The sequence below is a fragment of the Coregonus clupeaformis genome, unplaced genomic scaffold, assembly GCF_020615455.1.
Source record: "Coregonus clupeaformis isolate EN_2021a unplaced genomic scaffold, ASM2061545v1 scaf1159, whole genome shotgun sequence".
Classification (NCBI taxonomy): domain Eukaryota; kingdom Metazoa; phylum Chordata; class Actinopteri; order Salmoniformes; family Salmonidae; genus Coregonus; species Coregonus clupeaformis.
In genome coordinates, this window is record NW_025534613.1 from 1,493 (window position 1) to 20,022 (window position 18,530).

General features: G+C 43.1%; 2 protein-coding genes across 2 annotated transcripts; one reads left to right on the top strand and one right to left on the bottom strand.

Moving 5' to 3' along the window:
* The first annotated feature begins 2,067 nt into the window (after window positions 1–2,067).
* Window positions 2,068–9,898, top strand: larp6a (La ribonucleoprotein 6, translational regulator a). Its single transcript, XM_041899221.2, has 3 exons — window positions 2,068–3,201; window positions 6,833–7,031; window positions 7,679–9,898. Exons 1-3 carry the CDS (start codon window positions 2,471–2,473, stop codon window positions 8,795–8,797), a joined length of 2,049 nt encoding a protein of 682 aa, XP_041755155.2. The 5' UTR covers window positions 2,068–2,470; the 3' UTR covers window positions 8,798–9,898.
* A 3,878-nt stretch (window positions 9,899–13,776) lies between these two features.
* tm2d3 (TM2 domain containing 3) lies at window positions 13,777–18,416 on the bottom strand. Its single transcript, XM_041899226.2, has 6 exons — window positions 18,261–18,416; window positions 17,801–17,896; window positions 17,511–17,671; window positions 17,194–17,368; window positions 16,050–16,125; window positions 13,777–14,832 (listed from the first exon to the last, which is right to left on the bottom strand). Exons 1-6 carry the CDS (start codon window positions 18,364–18,366, stop codon window positions 14,667–14,669), a joined length of 780 nt encoding a protein of 259 aa, XP_041755160.2. The 5' UTR covers window positions 18,367–18,416; the 3' UTR covers window positions 13,777–14,666.
* Window positions 18,417–18,530: the final 114 nt, after the last annotated feature.

The following is an 18,530-nucleotide window of genomic DNA, read 5'->3' on the forward strand; positions in this document are numbered from 1 at the left end:
CATAAGCAATACAAGTAAGAAAGTAATACAAAGGACAGATTTCCCAGAATATTTTCTGCCTTCACACTTCTTTCAGAGCCATGTCCTCTCACACTATTATTGATGCATTCATAAACACTTTTTAAAAGAAAAAACTCTCCACCGGTGACCCTCTCAGTGTTATAAAGCTTTGGTTACACTGTCTCTCAGCTGGAAAGGATAAGTGCTAGGAAAGGACTTTCACTCCGACTCATCAAAGCGACATCCCACACACATGCTCATCACAAGGATCATCTATTCATAAAGCTGACACATTTGTGGGAGATGATGTTGTAATCTTATGTGACAAGCAGATAATGGAATGCTCTATATAAATAACAGTTCTTCCACAATTGACCCAGCTACTTCTGTTGTGACACAATGTCCATTTTGTAATAATTTATTTACCACATACACCAAAAATAATGGTCAGTATACTTCAGCGATAATTGTCCCACATCAAAGCTCATAATTATGGTTCTGCAGTCAACCACTTATGCAGGCATTTTATAATATAATATAATTTTATAAGGGCATGATGAAGTGGATTGTATGAATGTGATATATATCTCACAATTGCCAATAAAAACATGCAGTGCAGCTAAGACACAGGGATCAATGTAATTTGTCTGTCGTTATGTGTTATGCATGGGGACTTGGCCAGTCAGAGCTCTCTGGGGTACAGCGGTCTATAAATATCTTGTCTGACTCAGAATGAGGGAGTGATGTGGAGCAGAAGTAAAATGCTGCACTCATCTGTAAATCAAAAAACATAAGATCTAGCTGCCTTTTGTGAGTACCAGAATCCTGTATATGGCAAAAGAAAGAAACATTGTATTTTTTGTTGACTATAACACTAAGCAAACACTTCAATATCAGTAGTGGATTATATACTGTAGGCTATAGCACAGGGCATTTACAGACTGCGAACAATTGAGATTTTCTGTCAAAGAAAGGTGGTGGATAGTAGCCCCACAGAGTCAGTTTGTTCCACATACATTAATAGCTGATGTAAATGCGTGCATGGATGAGAAACACACCTTCTGACAGTCACCTAGGACAGACTCACAAAGGATTCTTCTATGATCACAAGGGCATGTATATTTACTAAGACCTGCATGCATATGTTCCTTCAACTTTACTCCAAAGTGTCTTTCATTCAAGGCAGGATTGCCCGATCGTGAGTCAGATGATTTTGTGAAAGATTGCATCACATTCACAAGCTCAAAAAGCAAAATGTTTCACAATGTTCCTAAGAATCTCATGATTACTGATTTATATACTTCCTTTCAGATTCTTCACAATTGGGACACAGGAAAAACACATATCAGATATAACTAAAGTGTAGATGGTAAATGAAACCTAGTAAAGACAGAATAAGAAAGCAAATGTTCAGCTTTCTCTATCCAGATGTACATTTAAAATAAATCAACACATGTTTGTAGTGACGATAAGGATTACAAATTAACACCCTTGTTGTTGAATGTTAAGTGCAGGTGAAATAGTGGTCACAATTGCATTCAGTCTGGACAAAGAGGAAATACCAGCTCTGCTCTGGTCAAGAGAGGGGAGCTCATTTTAACTCAGCTCAGTTTATGGCAATCAATTTACTCCTGCCAAAGGTGTCCCAAACTAGGGCCTGGTCAATGTAGTGACTTTAAAGGGAATGGGATTGACCAGGTCTCTATTGGGGCTGTTTCCTGCTGCAGACACCTGACAGATAAGCTGTTGAGGGGTTGTTGGAACATCTTGCTGCAGGGCCATTATCTGATTGATGTTTGCTCCTGGCTTGTGGCACTGGGAGGTATGGCACAGTCACTGTGGCTGCTGCAGCAGGACATGTGGTTCAGAGTATGAGTAAGTCCACCAGCTGTACAACTCTTGCCAACAGGGTGGAGAAAACATCAAGTCATCTCAGCAACTGTATTAGCAATGGTGTAGCGGTTGTGGTGTGGGTGATTATTTACGAGATACACATCAATTAAAAACAGTCAGCTAGTCATAAGTGCACTAAAGGTTTGGGCCAATGGGGTGTAGGCTTGGAGATAACAGACCATGAATTGGATAATTGCCAGTGCCAAATCCTGACATCTTCAAATATGTGTTTATAATTTTGTTGCAATGGGCTATTGTATTATAGGCCTACACATCCTCTCATAGTAAAAGCCACTGCTGACAGTAATGCCTCATGACACTGTATACACTGGTGTCATTTATTTGTGTCCTTCCCCATAGCAAATCTCTCAACAACCCCTTCGTCTAATGCTAAAAGCCTATTATCCAATTTGCGCGTTCTGAGAAATGGGTCGGCCTTCATGATTGGTGTATTGCAATTTCCCCAATTGCAGGACAGCACGTGGAATGTACACTTGTACTTCCCCTTATTTAGGACACGTGTGAAATAGCAGCCATTTCTTACTAGAAATAGTGACAAAGGGAAAAATACACAAAAATGCAAGCATTGGTAAACGCATTTATCCGTTGTCTCTATTTTCTCCTCCCTCCCTCTTGGCTTCAGCTTGGGTTTTGCTGGTGGGTTGGGGATGAGTGCGGAAAGATGACATGGCCCAATCCCAGAGCTCGTTTCAAAAGCAGAAAGCCTCTTACAAATCAGGAAGTAACAACACAAGACGGCTCCATCCCCTCGGTCTCCCCAGCTTCTAGTTGCGTCTCGCTAGCTGCTAGCTCCACGCCACCCCAGGGTTCTTCGTGGGGTAGAATTTGGGGGCTCTGGCCAGCTGTGGAGCGCATCTTTGGGGCTTCCTTGGCCATCCACCGGCGTGGGTGTCAAAAGCGTCGAGGTGTATGTGCCCCATATCCTGCCGACTTCAATTGTTGTAGTACAAGGAATAAAGGCTTTCAGAAAAGCACTACCACTGGTGTAGCCGAGGAGGAAGTGAACGAACCGGGAGAAAACACATTTATTTCGGGTAAAATGACGAGTGCCACCATGGAGTTTCAGAAACATATCGAATCTGTATCAGGTTCGTCGGCGGGACGGGAAATCGATGAGGTGATAATTGTGGATCAACACCTGCAAGAGATGGGGACTCAAGTGACGATAACAGTGGCTATTCAGGAGGCAGACGACGAGGAACCAGAGGAGGAGGTGTCCTCAAACAATCTCGATTTCCTCGGAGGCAGCTGTAGTGAAGACGAATTTGGAAGACATGATAAATCCAGGTAAATGCTTTGTCTTGTAATGGCATGTCTGCCAGTTGTATCCTCCTTTTAACATTATCTGATTGTTTGTTTTGAAATAAACCTGTAGGCTAAAATACTGCAATACTTTTTTTATTTATTCGTTTGGTGTGTTATTTTAATGTGAACTTTAATTCCACAGTGAAGGGCTATGGTAATTGCCAGACAGCTTCTAACCACCTGTAGACGGGCATTGTAAGCCCATTGACGTATAAGACAGATAGGCCGATTTGGATGGCACCTTGACACTCATTGCTCTAATTCCCTTGCGTCAACCCATGCTATTGCAACCTGGACTCGGGGGTAGCCTAACATAGTAAACGTAAATCTGGGACACCCAATTAGTATGATGTGTTACGTTTTGTATGGTATGTATTAATTTCTGGATGTTCATCATCCATTTCTTATATGTGTTAGGAATTACAATTTGTACAATATGTTACGAATTTGCAAAATGTGCGACGTTACGAATTCCACTTTTATATACAGTGAGGGAAAAAACTATTTGATCCCCTGCTGATTTTGTACGTTTGCCCACTGACAAAGAAATGATCAGTCTATAATCTTAATGGTATATTTATTTGAACAGTGAGAGACACAGAATAACAACAAAAAAACCTAGAAATACGAATGTCAAAAATGTTATAAATTGATTTGCATTTTAATGAGGGAAATAAGTATTTGACCCCCTCTCAATCAGAAAGATTTCTGGCTCCCAGGTGTCTTTTATACAGGTAACGAGCTGAGATTAGGAGCACACTCTTAAAGGGAGTGCTCCTAATCTCCGTTTGTTACCTGTATAAAAGACACCTGTCCACAGAAACAATCAATCAATCAGATTCCGAACTCTCCACCATGGCCAAGACCAAAGAGCTCTCCAAGGATGTCAGGGACAAGATTGTAGACCTACACAAGGCTGGAATGGGCTACAAGACCAAGCAGCTTGGTGAGAAGATGACAACAGTTGGTGCGATTTATTCGCAAATGGAAGAAAAACAAAAGACCTGTCAATCTCCCTCGGTATGGGGCTCCATGCAAGATCTCACCTCGTGGAGTTGCAATGATCATGAGAACGGTGAGGAATCAGCCCAGAACTACATGGGAGGATCTTGTCAATGCTCAAGGCAGCTGGGACCATAGTCACCAAGAAAACAATTGGTAACACACTACGCCGTGAAGGACTGAAATCCTGCAGCGCCCGCAAGGTCCCCCTGCTCAAGAAAGCACATATACAGGCCCGTCTGAAGTTTGCCAATGAACATCTGAATGATACAGAGGAGAACTGGTTGAAAGTGTTGTCAAATGAGACCAAAATCGAGCTCTTTGGCATCAACTCAACTCACCGTGTTTGGAGGAGGAGGAATGCTGCCTATGACCCCAAGAACACCATCCCCACCGTCAAACATGGAGGTGGAAACATTATGCTTTGGGGGTGTTTTTCTGCTAAGGGGACAGGACAACTTCACGGCATCAAAAGAGACAATGGACGGGGCCATGTACCGTCAAATCTTGGGTGAGAACCTCCTTCCCTCAGCCAGGGCATTGAAAATGGGTCGTGGATGGGTATTCCAGCATGACAATGACCCAAAACACACGGCAAAGGCAACAAAGGAGTGGCTCAAGAAGAAGCACATTATGGTCCTGGAGTGGCCTAGCCAGTCTCCAGTCCTTAATCCCATAGAAAATCTGTGGAGGGAGCTGAAAGTTCGAGTTGCCAAACGTCAGCCTCTAAACCTTAATGACTTGGAGAAGATCTGCAAAGAGGAGTGGGACAAAATCCCTCCTGAGATGTGTGCAAACCTGGTGGCCAAGTACAAGAAACATCTGACCTCTGTGATTGCCAACAAGGGTTTTGCCACCAAGTAATATGTAATGTTTTGCAGAGGGGTCAAATACTTATTTCCCTCATTAAAATGCAAATCAATTTATAACATTTTTGACATGCGTTTTTCTGGATTTTGTTGTTGTTATTCTGTCTCTCACTGTTCAAATAAACCTACCATTAAAATTATAGAATGATAATGTCTTTGTCAGTGGGCAAACGTACAAAATCAGCAGGGGATCAAATACTTTTTTCCCTCACTGTACATTTCTTTCCACTTTGTTGTGGCTAACGTTAGCTAGGTTAGTTAAAGTTAGGAGTTAGGTTAAAGCAGTGGTTCCCAACTCCAGTCCTCTAGTACCCCCAACAGCACACATTTGTGTTGTAGCCCCTGACATAAAACCCCTGAATTAACTAATTGAGAGCCTGATGATTAATGACAAGTAGAATCAGGTCTGCTTGTCCTGGGGCTACAATACAAATGTGTACTGTTGGGGGTACTCGAGGACTGGAGTTGGGGAACCACTGGGTTAAAGGGTTAGGGGAAAGGGTTTGCTAACATGCAAAGTAGCTAAACAGTAGTAAGTAGTTGCTGAAGTTGTCCTTGATGAAATTCTAACACACAACCTTTGGGTTGCTAGAGATTCGCCTTAACTAACATTCTGTCTTAACCATACAAAATGAAACGTATCGTACTAATTTCAGGGTTTGGTTTTACATTTACTATGTTACGTCTAGTCTGAGACCAGGCTGGCTATTTTTGCCCTTGTAAATTCCTGTGACCCAGTGCTAATGTATAGGCAATGTGGTTAGTATGTTTAATTTAGGTAGTCTGAAATAGTACATTCATATTCTTAACCAGGTCTACCAATGCATCATAGTCTGTCTTGCAGAGGCATGTTCTTCACTTGCAACAATGTTGCACTTGTTTGGGGGCATGGAACATTTTTGTTTTTCACAGGATACCTTTGTAACCAGTGAACTACTCGTTAATAGTCCTTGACCAGCTTATTATTCTGGCAGGAGAGAATCTGAGTATGACTCGGTCTACAATAATTGGTCCCTTTACAGTGGTTGTGTGTGGGAGGGGTTGACTCCATTTATTTTTTTGTTGTCAAAGGGCTTCCCCTGACTTGAACACAGTGGGTTGGATGCTGCAATCATTACATTGTCTGTTCTGTCTGGGGTGTTCGACCAGTGTCTTGCCTAGCCTGCGGGATGGGATCGCTGTGTGAGGAGGCTGGAGGAGGATGACTCATCCACACAGTGATGTCATTCAGACCTTCACTCTGATCGCAGCAGCCAATGCCGGCCCGGCATACCTGTGCACATTTTAAAGCCCTCTGTCAATAGAACTTTGATTAAACATTTGTTCTGGTGTGGCAGGCAGTAAATGACTGTTTTGAAGTCTGGCTGATATGGTAAATAGCCCTGTCCCTGTGTGGGAGGCGTAGTGTGTGTGGAGATCAGTGACTCTGCACTCTACAGATGGAGAGGTCTTAGCGATTTCTGTTCATGTTGGCGGGACACCCGGTGGTGTTGAGGTTCTGGCAGAGCGAGCAGTGTGACGGTCACATCGTGGTTCGGCAGCCTGTCACTACTGTCACAGGAAGAATCTGAAAATGAAATCTGAGGAGGAAAGAGTCAAGATGGCAGATCTCCAGCAGCTCTTTTCAGCATGTTGCTATGGGTAATGGCTGAGGCTGTTCTGATCAGTTCTCCTGCCAAATCGTTTAAGCTCCTGCCTTGTGGCTCTGTGAACTGGCATGTTATCCGTTTTCTCTTTCTCAGTGGTGCTGGCACGAGTGGTGGGGAGCTGGAGGAGGAGAGCTGGCAGCCCCCAGACCCAGAGCTGACCCAGAAGCTGGTGGCCCAGATCGAGTACTACCTGTCGGATGAGAACCTGGAGCACGATGCCTTCCTGCTCAAACACGTCCGACGCAACAAGCTGGGCTTCGTCAGTGTCAAACTGCTCACCTCCTTTAAGAAGGTAATGTTTGATCTCCTGCTGACAGCTTGGTTTCTTGATATTGAAATTGGAATAGCAATTGAATTCCCTGGGGGCTCATGGGGATTTAATATAACTGAATGCAACAGCTGTTCCTAGTGTCAGTATGGCAAGCCGTTGGGGCTAGGAAGTGCATTCTCACATGGGTTGGAAGCGGGAGCAGCTGGTGTGACTGAGGCTCATACATACTCATTGATTTTACCCGTTTCCTTTTTGTTTACACTTCCAAGAATAAGATCCGTTTTTCTCCTCTACTGGTTTAATGTCCAATGTTCACAGCTGCATGAATACTGTGAATGTTTATTTGTTTCTAGGAGGCGCTAACAATAACAGCAATATTTGTTGTTTTATTTACAAACAGAAATGTGGGAATTTTAAGAACTGTGAAACAACACTTCTGTAGTAGCCAGTAACTTGATTTGCCTTTTGACAGCTGTTGCTTACATATAAATAATCTAATTCTAGATCTGTGGCTGCTTATACGCTATACTGCCATCAGAACAATTGCTTTTTAGTTTTCAGGATGTATGATAAAAAATAGGAAGTTCTATCATACAGGATGCTGCCTGTAAACAAAGTACTGACTTTCGCTTCCGATTATCTCTAACACAAAGTTATTTTCCTCCCAGGTGAAGCACTTGACGCGAGACTGGAGAACAACTGCATATGCTCTGCGCCACTCGACAATACTTGAGCTAAACGATGAGGGGCGCAAAGTGCGTCGCAGATCAACAGTGCCCGTGTTTGCCAGCGAGTCTCTGCCGAGCCGCATGCTACTCCTCAGCGAGCTGCAGAGCTGGCCAGAGCTGGGCGTGGCGATGGAGTGTGGGGCTGGCGATGGGAGCGAGGGCGGAGCTACCCAACAGGAACAACTGATGAAGCTGCTGCTGAAAGCGTTTGGAACATATGGCGCCATCGCCTCTGTGAGGGTGCTGAAGCCTGGCAAGGACCTGCCAGCCGATCTGAAGAAGCTGAGTGGCCGCTACACACAGCTGGGCACTGAGGAGTGTGCCATAGTGGAGTATGAGGAGGTGGAGGCTGCGGTCAAAGCCAATGAGGCTGTGGGCAGCGAGGAGGGGACCGGGTCTCTGGGGTTGAAAGTGGTTCTGATCGGCACCAAGCCTCCCAAGAAGAAGGTGCCCAAAGGTCAGCGTCAGCGCGAGGAGGGAGTAGGAGGGATGAGGAAGAGCCACTCACTCAACAGCCGGGTACGGGAGCTTCAGTATCACGAAGACTCTGCCTGTAGCTCCTCAGAGACTGAGAGCAACCCCACCTCCCCCAGACTGGCCCGCAAATCCCGCTCTGTCAATAAGCTAAGTCCCACTGGAGGGGGTGCCACCTTCCAGAACAATCACCTGAGCCCAGCTGTGTCCCCACGCACCAGCCCCTGGTCCAGTCCCCGGGCCAGCCCTTGCTCCCAACGCAAGTCTCCCCACTCCCATAAGTCTCCTTTGGCCAGTGAGGGCAGACTGAGCCCTGAGGCTGGGCGACGTTGGGCGGACTACTCCTCAGACAGCAGCCTGACGCCGTCCGGTAGCCCCTGGGTCCAGAGGCGCAGGCAGGTGGCCTCCCAGGAGAGCAGCCCAGTAGGGAGCCCCATGCTGGGTCGAAAGATCCAGGGCGCAGACGGGCTTCCGCCGGGCGTGATGAGGCTACCGCGTGGGCCTGATGGAACACGTGGTTTTCACTGTGGTGTGTCCATTGGTGTTGCTGAGAGGGGAGAGAAGACTGCTTCTACCCAAACTTGACACTTGTACCCCCTATGCCCCCAGTTCTAAAGCGGTACACTGAGTACAGCGATGAGATTTGACCCAGTCCTTTGGCCACTACATTGACATTCTTCATCCCCCGCCCCACATTTCAATGATCGTAGATTTGTTCTGTGTTGTAGTAGTTTGGAGTTTTGACAGTCTTTGTTATACTTTTATACAATATTTGGTTTAAAAACATGGTGACGCCTAATTTATGAATATTTAAGCTACATTTTGAGTTTTGAAGAAATTCAAAGTTGAGTGCTGTATTTCAGACACCAGAGTAATGGTATTTGTCACCTCCATTGCGATCTGAGGTGTTGTGCATGGGGCAGGGTGGAGATTTTTTTTATTGGAAAGTGTCCTCAGTCTTGAAGTATGTGTGTGAAATCTCATAACATTTTGTCTGTGGATTGTGTAAATGATGTGAACAGTGGTATGGGCCAATGGAGTTGATATCGCCATATGCCTTTTGTTATATTTGTCTATTGTGAGTATCAATGTTATTTGCTCCTTAAACTGTGGCCATATTTTCCAGCCATAAGGTTGAACAGTTATCACATGGACTACTTTTTTATTTTGCCTTTTAATTTAATTATTTTTCCTGTATGCCAAACTTAAGCTTCCAAAGTAGGGGTTACACTCCTAGCTCTGCAAAAATGAAAAATACTGGATGGGGGGCCCCCTCCTTGGCTGGAATCTGTTTATCGGTGTGTAGCCTCTACCGAGTCCCCAACAACCGGATGTTCCAGCTTTCAGGGGAAATGGAAAGAATGCCTGTGACACGACTTCTGCTTTTGGACGTTAACAAGACGACACTCCATCTTAAATCCTCCACATTTACTGGGTCGGTTGAACAGTGCAGAAGAGAACCTCCCCTGACACTTGTTTATTTTTCTCGTCAAGACCAGTATGTAGGGGATCTGGTTTCAGGCGTTGCTTTTACGCCTGCTATGTTGGGTTAATCAGTGTGTAGTGGGGTATATGAGGTTTGAGTGTGCAAAATGTAGATGCGCTTGAACTCTTGCTTTGACATCTGAGCTGGGGTAACGTACAGGGCACTTTCTTTATTGTACAAAATAAATCACTAAAATTGCATTTGGCTTGTGGCAACATTTTCATTTACATTTGATTAGGAACACATCGGCCGACTGGGATTAATGCCCATTCCTAACACAAGGTCAAGTGTTTCTTTTAGTTTAGACGATTGTGCAAGATTTAAATTAATATCCTATCAATACCCTAATCACATGTACAAGACTGACAGAATTGGCTACATTCCACAATGAGCCACCATTATCACGAGATTGATTGCACAGATGGGAAGCGCATGAGCTGTAAGAAAGTGTGGATGTTACAGTATCAATACCAGCCTTCTCTGCAAAATTGGGTAAAAACTGTACAGATTGCAGTCGGATTTGATAACACAAGCTATTATTCAGGTCTATTACATAGCTGGATCTAATTGGTATTACTGTGAAATATTGCTTTCAAATGTTCCTTAGCAACCATAAAGGTCTGAAGCAAATACAGTGTCTCATGCTGAAATGCTATGAAATCATCAAAATGTGTGATATAGCTTTATCTGGATACAGATACTACATTTACCAACTTACTAATTACTGTATGACCACATTAAGACTATTGGAAGTCGGAACTACTGAACAAAAATATAAATGCAACAATTGCAAGGATTTTACTGAGTTACAGTTCATATAAGAAAATCAGTCAATTGAAATAAATTCATTAGGCCCTAATGCATGGATTTCACATGACTGGGAATACAGATATGAATATGTTGGTCACAGATACCTACTTGTTTTTTAAGGTATCTAAAAAAACAAGTAGGGGCATGGATCAGAAAACCAGTCAGTATCTGGTGTGACCACCATTTGCCTCATGCAGTGCGACACATCTCCTTCGCATAGAGTTGATTGTGGCCTGTGGAATATTGTCCCAATCTTCTTCAATGGCTGCGCAAAATTGCAGGAACTTGAACACACTGTCGTACACGTCGATCCAGAGCATCCCAAACATGCTCAATGGGTGACATGTCTGGTGAGTATGCAGGCCATGGAAGAATTGGGACATTTTCAGCTTCCAGGAATTGTGTACCTCCCAGACAGTTCACCTAAACCCTTCAATGGATTCTTCCAGGTTAATTCTGAAATCCATCTATATAACGCAATAACCTTCACCCTCCCCACTGCTGCACCTCACATAGTCAATTCTCTATCAGATAAAGAGGTACCATACTCTGAAATTCTTAACTTCACATTGCCAAAACAACATCATCCCTCAAAAACTTCAAGTGAAGACTGGGGGTCAGCCTGATGACCAAACTACCCAATAATCCCTTCCATGTAGCCTAACTCTCACACACATAATCACACGTTTTTTTTCTTGTTTACTGAGTATATTATGTACAATTATAATATGCTTTTTTAACTGATTGAAAAACTTTTTTTTGTACTTATATTTGTGGTTTGGTTTTCATATAAGCCCTTTTGGGCTTTTAACCTCACCTGCACACCATTTTTACCAGTTTCTTTATCTGTACTGTTTTGTCTTTCACTTTTCTTTGGTGTGAATAAATAAAACCTCAAACCTACAGATCCTTGCGACATGGGGCCGTGCATTATCATGCTGAAACATGAGGTGATGGCGGCGGATTAATGGCACGACAATGGGCCTCAGGATCTCTTCACGGTATCTCTGCATTCAAATTGCCATCGATAAAATGCAATTGTGATGTCTGTTGCTTATGTCTGCCCATACCATAACCCCACCGCCACCATGGGGCACTCTGTTCACAACGTTGACATCAGTAAACTGCTGGCCCACACAACACTATACATGTGGTCTGCGGGTGAGGCCGATTGGACGTACATCCAAATTCTCTAAAATGATGTTGGAGGAGGCTTATGGTAGAGAAATGAACATTAAATTCTCTGGCAACAGCTCTGGTGGACATTCCTGCAGTCAGCATGCCAATTGCATGCTCCTTGAAAACTTGACGTCTGTGGCATTGTGTTGTGTCACAAAACTGCACATTTTAGAGTGGCCTTTTATTGTCCCCAGCACAAGGTTAACCTGTGTAATGATCATGCTGTTTAAGCAGCTTCTTGATATGCCACACCTGTCAGGTGGATTAATTATCTTGGCAAAGGAGAAATGCTCACTAACAGGGATGTAAACCAATGTGTGCACAACATTTGAGAGAAATCAGCTTTTTGTGCTTATGGAAAATTTCTGGGATATTGTATTTCAGCTCATGAAACATGGGAATAACACTTTACATGCTGTTGCTGGGAGATCCAGTGAAATGATGCCAAACTAATTGTTTCTTGCATAAGACAGGAATGAATGAATGATCTTTTGTCCTCATCACTCATGATGAGCAATTCTAAACTAATCATAGGGTAATTCACCACAATGGAAGTTGTGTTCTGATTCACCTAGGATTGTTAACTCTCGATGGGTTTGAACATGCAAATGACTGTCCCATTTCTTAGAGAATTCACGTGCTCATAGGAGTAATGATATTCACAATATGTTTCCATAAATGTCAACCCAGTGACCGCTTTCATTTAATTAAATAATTACCCTGTTGTGTTGTGTTCAGCACTGGTTGTCTAGTATAGCATCCATGATTCATATCATCGATTGGACAGTATTTTGGAAATGACTAGGTGATATGGTGGTTCTATTTCTGTTGTATTTTGAGTTGCTACTCGTTGAGATAAACGTCAGCCTCAACTGAGAACAAGTGTTTGATTATAAAATAAATAACATAACATACCCCAATATGAAACTTAATTTCTTATAGGTTGTCTTCATGCTCAGTGAGACAGGTGGCATAATGAGGATGACTGGTATTTATTATTCTAACTGGGTAGCCTTACCAGACAAAATGTAGAGGTGGCTCCCAGTCGATTCTGTTCAAACGTTTGTGAGCCAAACACTTCTATTCTGTTGGAGGTACAGTACAGTAGGTGATGTGGGAGTGAGGAACTGGGGATGGGGAGCGTATACAGACATTTACTTCTGATTCTACTGCAGATCAGCCAATGAGAAAGCGCTAACACATGCTAGCAATGCTAGGACCAATGCAGGAGATACTGTATGTATATAAATTACCTAACCATTAGTCAGTGAGATGTTGAATTACGGGAGTGCGCTTCTCTCTTTCTTTAGGCCTGTACTTCTGTATGCAAAGGCACTGCCTCAAAGAAGTGGCACAGTATTGTTACAATGAGGCAGGGCATTTAATGAAAAAGCACAGGCATCTGTGAAAGAATGTAGAGGTGAATTCTAGGTCACATCATGGAAATAACAGACCAGATGATTTTGTTTATTCAAGTAAGCTTATTTTGATCTCAAAATGTATGGGTATAATACTAGACAATACTAACAGCAAACAGAAGACAATAACAAGGCACAAAGCTCAACATTTCACAAGTTTAATATTTACATAATTTCTTAAAACATCTTTGTCATTACAGTGTTCCAACAGAAAAACAAAAAAATCATACCTCCAGAACATGAAGACATTTTCAGCAGAAGTATAGGTTACCAGTTTGTGCAGCACACTTACTCAAGCTCTGGATATGGGAAGTTACATATCGTAACCATTAGGGTTGGACGATTAGCCATGAACAATAACGTAATGGAAGCTATATGAAGGAACAAAAAAAATCCTGTTGTACAAGTTCTTTGAAAACAAGTGCTAAAAACCTTCTGAACCAGTTAGTGACCTAGTTTAAGCCTGCACAGCTTTACAAGAACAGCTTTTTTATCTTGTGTGTTATGGAAATGCAGAGCTGTAGTGCAATGCCATGTAATGCTGAAATCTGACATATGCATATTGGTGCACATATTTGGTTGGTGGCGCCTTATTTGGGGAGGACGGGCTCATGGTAATTGGTGGAGTGGAATAGTATCAAATACATCAAACACATGGTTTCTATGTGTTTGATGCCATTCAATTCGCTCCGTTCCAGCCATTATTATGAGCCGTCCTCCCCTCAGCAGCCTCCTGTGGTGCACATCCACAATGCAAAATAAATACACAATATAAGCCCAAGCCATAATAACCACCATGTAATTTCCCCAAATCTGTATCCCAACCACATTTTCAACCAAGCAATCTGACATTCATGTTGCAATGTTACACTCCAAAGAAAATAACCGTTCAAGTATTTTTTTGCTGGTTGGTTTGCAGACAGAACACTGGACGGTTGATCTGCTATCCACCGATGCACATAACCATCCATCACACTTAGCAGGTGCCACATGCATTTACAAAACCTGCAGGGAAGAAACACTATGCTTTTCTTCCAAGCACTTTTTGTTTCTTTTATCGGAATTATAATAATAACTCCATTTATTTTGTGTTCCGTAGCCATAGTTACTGATGGTCTCCTATACATGCAGTGAGTAAGGATCCCCATTGGTGGCCATGGTTACAGTATAATTCCAAGCACTTCTCAACTGTGCCTACCTCCCATTCTCCAGTCAGTCCACATCAGCCTGACCAACTCTAATCACCATTAACCAAACAACTCCAAAACTATGCTCAGTGCAGCTTGTATTACAGTATACCACTGAAGGCTGCTTGGGCTTGATGATCTGACATGTGTAGGTAGAGGCGGACCTGACAAGGCTGACAGTGAAGCTGCACTGGTGGCAGATGGGACAAGAAGTCTGTCTTTGCAGACAGTGGGAGTTTGGGCAGGCAGACGGTGTGATAATGGGATGGCATCTCCATGGAGTGGATCTTTACAGTCAGGCAGTCTGAACAGAAATGGAGAGGGTATCAACCCTACAACCATCATGCCTGTGGAGTGGGCATCAATCACAGGTTTCAGATGTAGAGGGAGCCATCGGCTGGCCCCACATAGCTCGCCCCAATCAGCAGCACATCAATCAGGGTCCAAATGCCCAGGCCACCGAAGCTGAACAGCTTGCCCAGACCCTCTCTCCACTGGCCTAGATAGAACCGGTCAGCCCCAAATCCACCTAGTGTAATGCTGCAGATAGACACAAAACAATAACGTCACTTTTACCAGTAGAATCACAGTTAAGAGCATAGAAGACCTGGACATCTAAGCGGGAAGGCGCGCCATATTGAACGTCCTCCTTGCGCAGTAGACCACCTGCTTGGTGTTGACGAAGGGTGGCGAGTCAACGTGTACAATCGTTGGGAAATTAAAATAAAATGACGGCTGATGTTCTGTTGTCAGAGGCGGTAGGATGGACACTCGCTGCTTTTAACCTTTATCAGCATGGCTTGTTTTGTCCTTAAGAGGTTTGAGTGACTGTTGTGCTACCAAGTCACTAATTTACTTTACAAATGAGAAGATTTTCATGAATATTTTTCTCAAGGATAAAGATGTTTTATAAAATATTCAAAGTATAAGAAACCGATGAAACTATTAGAAAGCTCTAACACACTTAAGCTAGTTGGGGTGGTCTTAAAGGGGTGCTGTTTTTCTGCTACTCATTATGAAAAAAAAAGATTTGCGTCTTGGGGGTGTGGTTCGATGTGTGTGTGTGTTATGTTAGCTATATCGTACCCTGGCCGCTATTGTTGTTTGTCCCTCTACAGTCACTGTAGCTAAAACATCCCAAACAGCCACTGTACGTTCAACAAGGGGTTGGGTGACGAATGGCTTAGCAACTGCGTGACGCAGCATGACAACCTTAACGTGATTGGTCAAGAATCCCAAGCTCCGCGCATTATGCATTTCCTCCTTTCTAGAGTATCTTTAATGACAGTTGTTTGTGATGCTAACGTTAGCTCACGAACGCTTGAGTTGGAAAAAACATCAGTTTATAATTAACGTCTCGTTTTTTCAACCCAACACTGTCGATTATTGGTAGATCTGCTGTGTGTAAAGAAATGGGCAGGGCTGTAAGTTGATTATGCTGCTACGATTGGATAGCATGCACTGCAGCACACGCGCACCGGATGATTTGAGTACCGCAAACCGTGCCAGACAGCGGTTCTGTGTGGGCAGGATGGAAATCTAAACCCAACCCAAGGAAAACGCTGTTGTTCTCGATTCCTGAAATCTCACAAATCTAGTTTTGGAAGATACTGACTTTATGACCAAAATTGTCCTATTTACACTCTGTAGTCAATTTTGGCACCAAAATAACATTTTCTGACTAATATCGATGCCACATAGGGCGTTTTCAACCAGAGATGTCTTTTTTTTTTTGTGCGCTTGTGCAGGAGTCTTACCTGAGTGCCAGTGCTGTAGACCACTTGTACCCTCCTGTCCAGTTGCAATACAAACGTTTCAGAAATTTTCTTTTACCTGAGAACAAAAGACAGTTGTAATGAATGCACTGCACAGTATACACTCCCCTCCATACGTATTTGGACAGTGAAGCATTTCTTTTTTCTTTGGCTCTATACTCCAACATTTTAGATTTGAGATATAATGCACTTCCTGTATCTAGTCCCCCCATTTTAAGAAGTCATAAGTATTTGGCCAAATTCACTTATAGTGTAGTCAAAAGTTTAGTATTTGGTCCCATATTCGTTACACACCATAACTACATCAAGCTTGTGACTCTACAAACTTGGATGCATTTGCGGTTTGTTTTGCCCAATAGGAACTGAATGGCGAATAATGTCTTGTGCCATTTTGGGAGTCACTTTTATTGTAAGTAAGAATAGAAGACGTTTCTGAACACTTCTACATTCATGTAGATGCTAAAAACGTGAGAAGGTTACAGAGGCACAAAGATCATACCCCCCCCAAAAAATACTATCCTCCCTGTTATTGGTAATGGTGAGAGGTTAGCATGGTTTGTTGTAGCCTCTGAAAGGCATCTCACTCATTATTCATGATTCATTCATTATTTTTCTTAATAATGGCATTATCAGGATTAATTGTGTTCAGAAGTATCTTATCTACTCACTTAGAAAGAAAATCATCATTCATCATTAGTTTACTTTTCGACAAAACATAACCCAGAACACAACCAAAACAAACTGTAAATGCTTCCAATGGGTTTGTAGAGTCAGAAGCTTGATGTAGTCATTGCGTGCAAGGAATATGGGACCAAATAAACTTTTGACAACTTTAATATACTATAAGTGAATTTGTCAAAATACTTATGACTTCTTCACATGGGTGGGACTAGATACATAATGTGCTTTCATTTTTAAATGGTAAAACGTATGAGAATACCCTCAAATATAAGGTGGCATTCTTCTGCACTGTTGCCTCGTGAAACACTTGATCTCAAATCCAAAATGCTGGAGTATAGAGCAAATATATATATTTTTAATTGCTTCACTGTCCAAATACATATGGAGGGGCGTGTATGTATTTGAACAATAAATGACCCAGACACACTGTACAGTAAGTGTATACCTAAGCAGTGTACGTGGTCCAGTACTTGGCAGGTGGCGTTGTAGCGTTTGCGAGGGCAGGCGACCGTCATACAGCTGGTGGAGTTGGAGCACCTGTACTGAGATGGGTCCAGCTGCCAGCAGAACTGGCACGTGATGGACAGGGAGAAGTTGGTCTGCTGCTGCCCCGACTCCCCCTGCAAGCAGAGAAAAATAAACAGCATACTGAAGCATCAACACCACAATGACAAAGTGCTACAGTTACATATTTTCTTTGTAAATGGAGCTCCTTGTTCTTTGTCAAGAACAATCTGTGTCCAACTGGCAAACTGAACTCACTGTGCAGTGGACTCCTCTCTTGGCCTTGCAAGAGAAAGAGGCTGGTTTGCCATAGCTACAGTTGTGGTGATAGCTGCAGTTGATGCAGTCACCGGGCAGTCTGTTGCATTGACCCCCACTGGGGCATTTGGAAGCATAGCTGTCTGAATCAGTTGGAGATGCTGCAAAACAATGCACAAGATTGTATGTTGCCCCATGGACCTCATTCAGTAACAGCACACCAAAGAGACACTGTCAGCGTCAACATGATAAAAACATCCCATGGATGGAGGCTGAGGAGGAGATTTTACCAGATGATGGAGCAGGAACCACCGGGCTGGTGATGACTGGCTGAGCATCTTGGCTGTAAGGGGGCTCCTGTCCCACGTGTGGGGAGCTCAGGTACCCTGGAAGACAGAGGGGTTGGCGTAGATAACGGGAAGGGTGCATCATGTAGCTAGCCGTTACAGCTAACAATCTAATAAACACAGCTAGCTGGAGCAATTGTACATTAGTTAGCTAGCTTTCCAGATAAATTACAGTAGGATCAGAATACAGTAAACTGTCTGTCAGGCGTCTGTATAGACCTGCAGACTACCATTGTGTGGACATTTGCCATAAACTCTTGTTAGCTAGCTAGTTAATGCTTTACGCCAGCTAACCACTTTGCTAGCTAGCTAACTAGAATCAGAAGAAAAAAATATCACAGATGAAGCCTAGCCCTGGGATATACAAATCCGTTTTAGCATATGTGATGGTGCATAGCCTTACCATTCACACATTGCAAACATAGATCCAAAAATAACAGTATTATGATTCCATGGTGTTTCAGGCAGCGTCTCCTCTCAAATGGCCAAATCTGACTGACGGTAGCCATTGTGCTAACGTAAATCAACTTCTTCAATCCCTTTCTCAGCCTTGTGACCCGCCCACAAATGTGGGCGATTTAAAGGAGACGCATGAATTTACTTCTTGATGTCAAGATTATTCAAGAGCAAATCGAGGGTCAAATGTTTTTTTTGTCAGATGAATAATGATAGT

Bases quoted from the DNA above. Each gene is read 5' to 3' on its own strand.
- larp6a (XM_041899221.2), top strand. From the start codon at position 2,471: ATGCAAGCATTGGTAAACGCATTTATCCGTTGTCTCTATTTTCTCCTC. The intron at 3,202-6,832 runs GTAAATGCTTTG...TCTCTTTCTCAG, and splicing joins GGAAGACATGATAAATCCAG to TGGTGCTGGCACGAGTGGTG. The intron at 7,032-7,678 runs GTAATGTTTGAT...TTTTCCTCCCAG, and splicing joins TGCTCACCTCCTTTAAGAAG to GTGAAGCACTTGACGCGAGA.
- tm2d3 (XM_041899226.2), bottom strand. From the start codon at position 18,366: ATGGCTACCGTCAGTCAGATTTGGCCATTTGAGAGGAGACGCTGCCTG. The intron at 17,672-17,800 runs GTAAAATCTCCT...ATTGTTTTGCAG, and splicing joins GGTTCCTGCTCCATCATCTG to CATCTCCAACTGATTCAGAC. The intron at 17,369-17,510 runs GTGAGTTCAGTT...CTCTGCTTGCAG, and splicing joins AGAGAGGAGTCCACTGCACA to GGGGAGTCGGGGCAGCAGCA.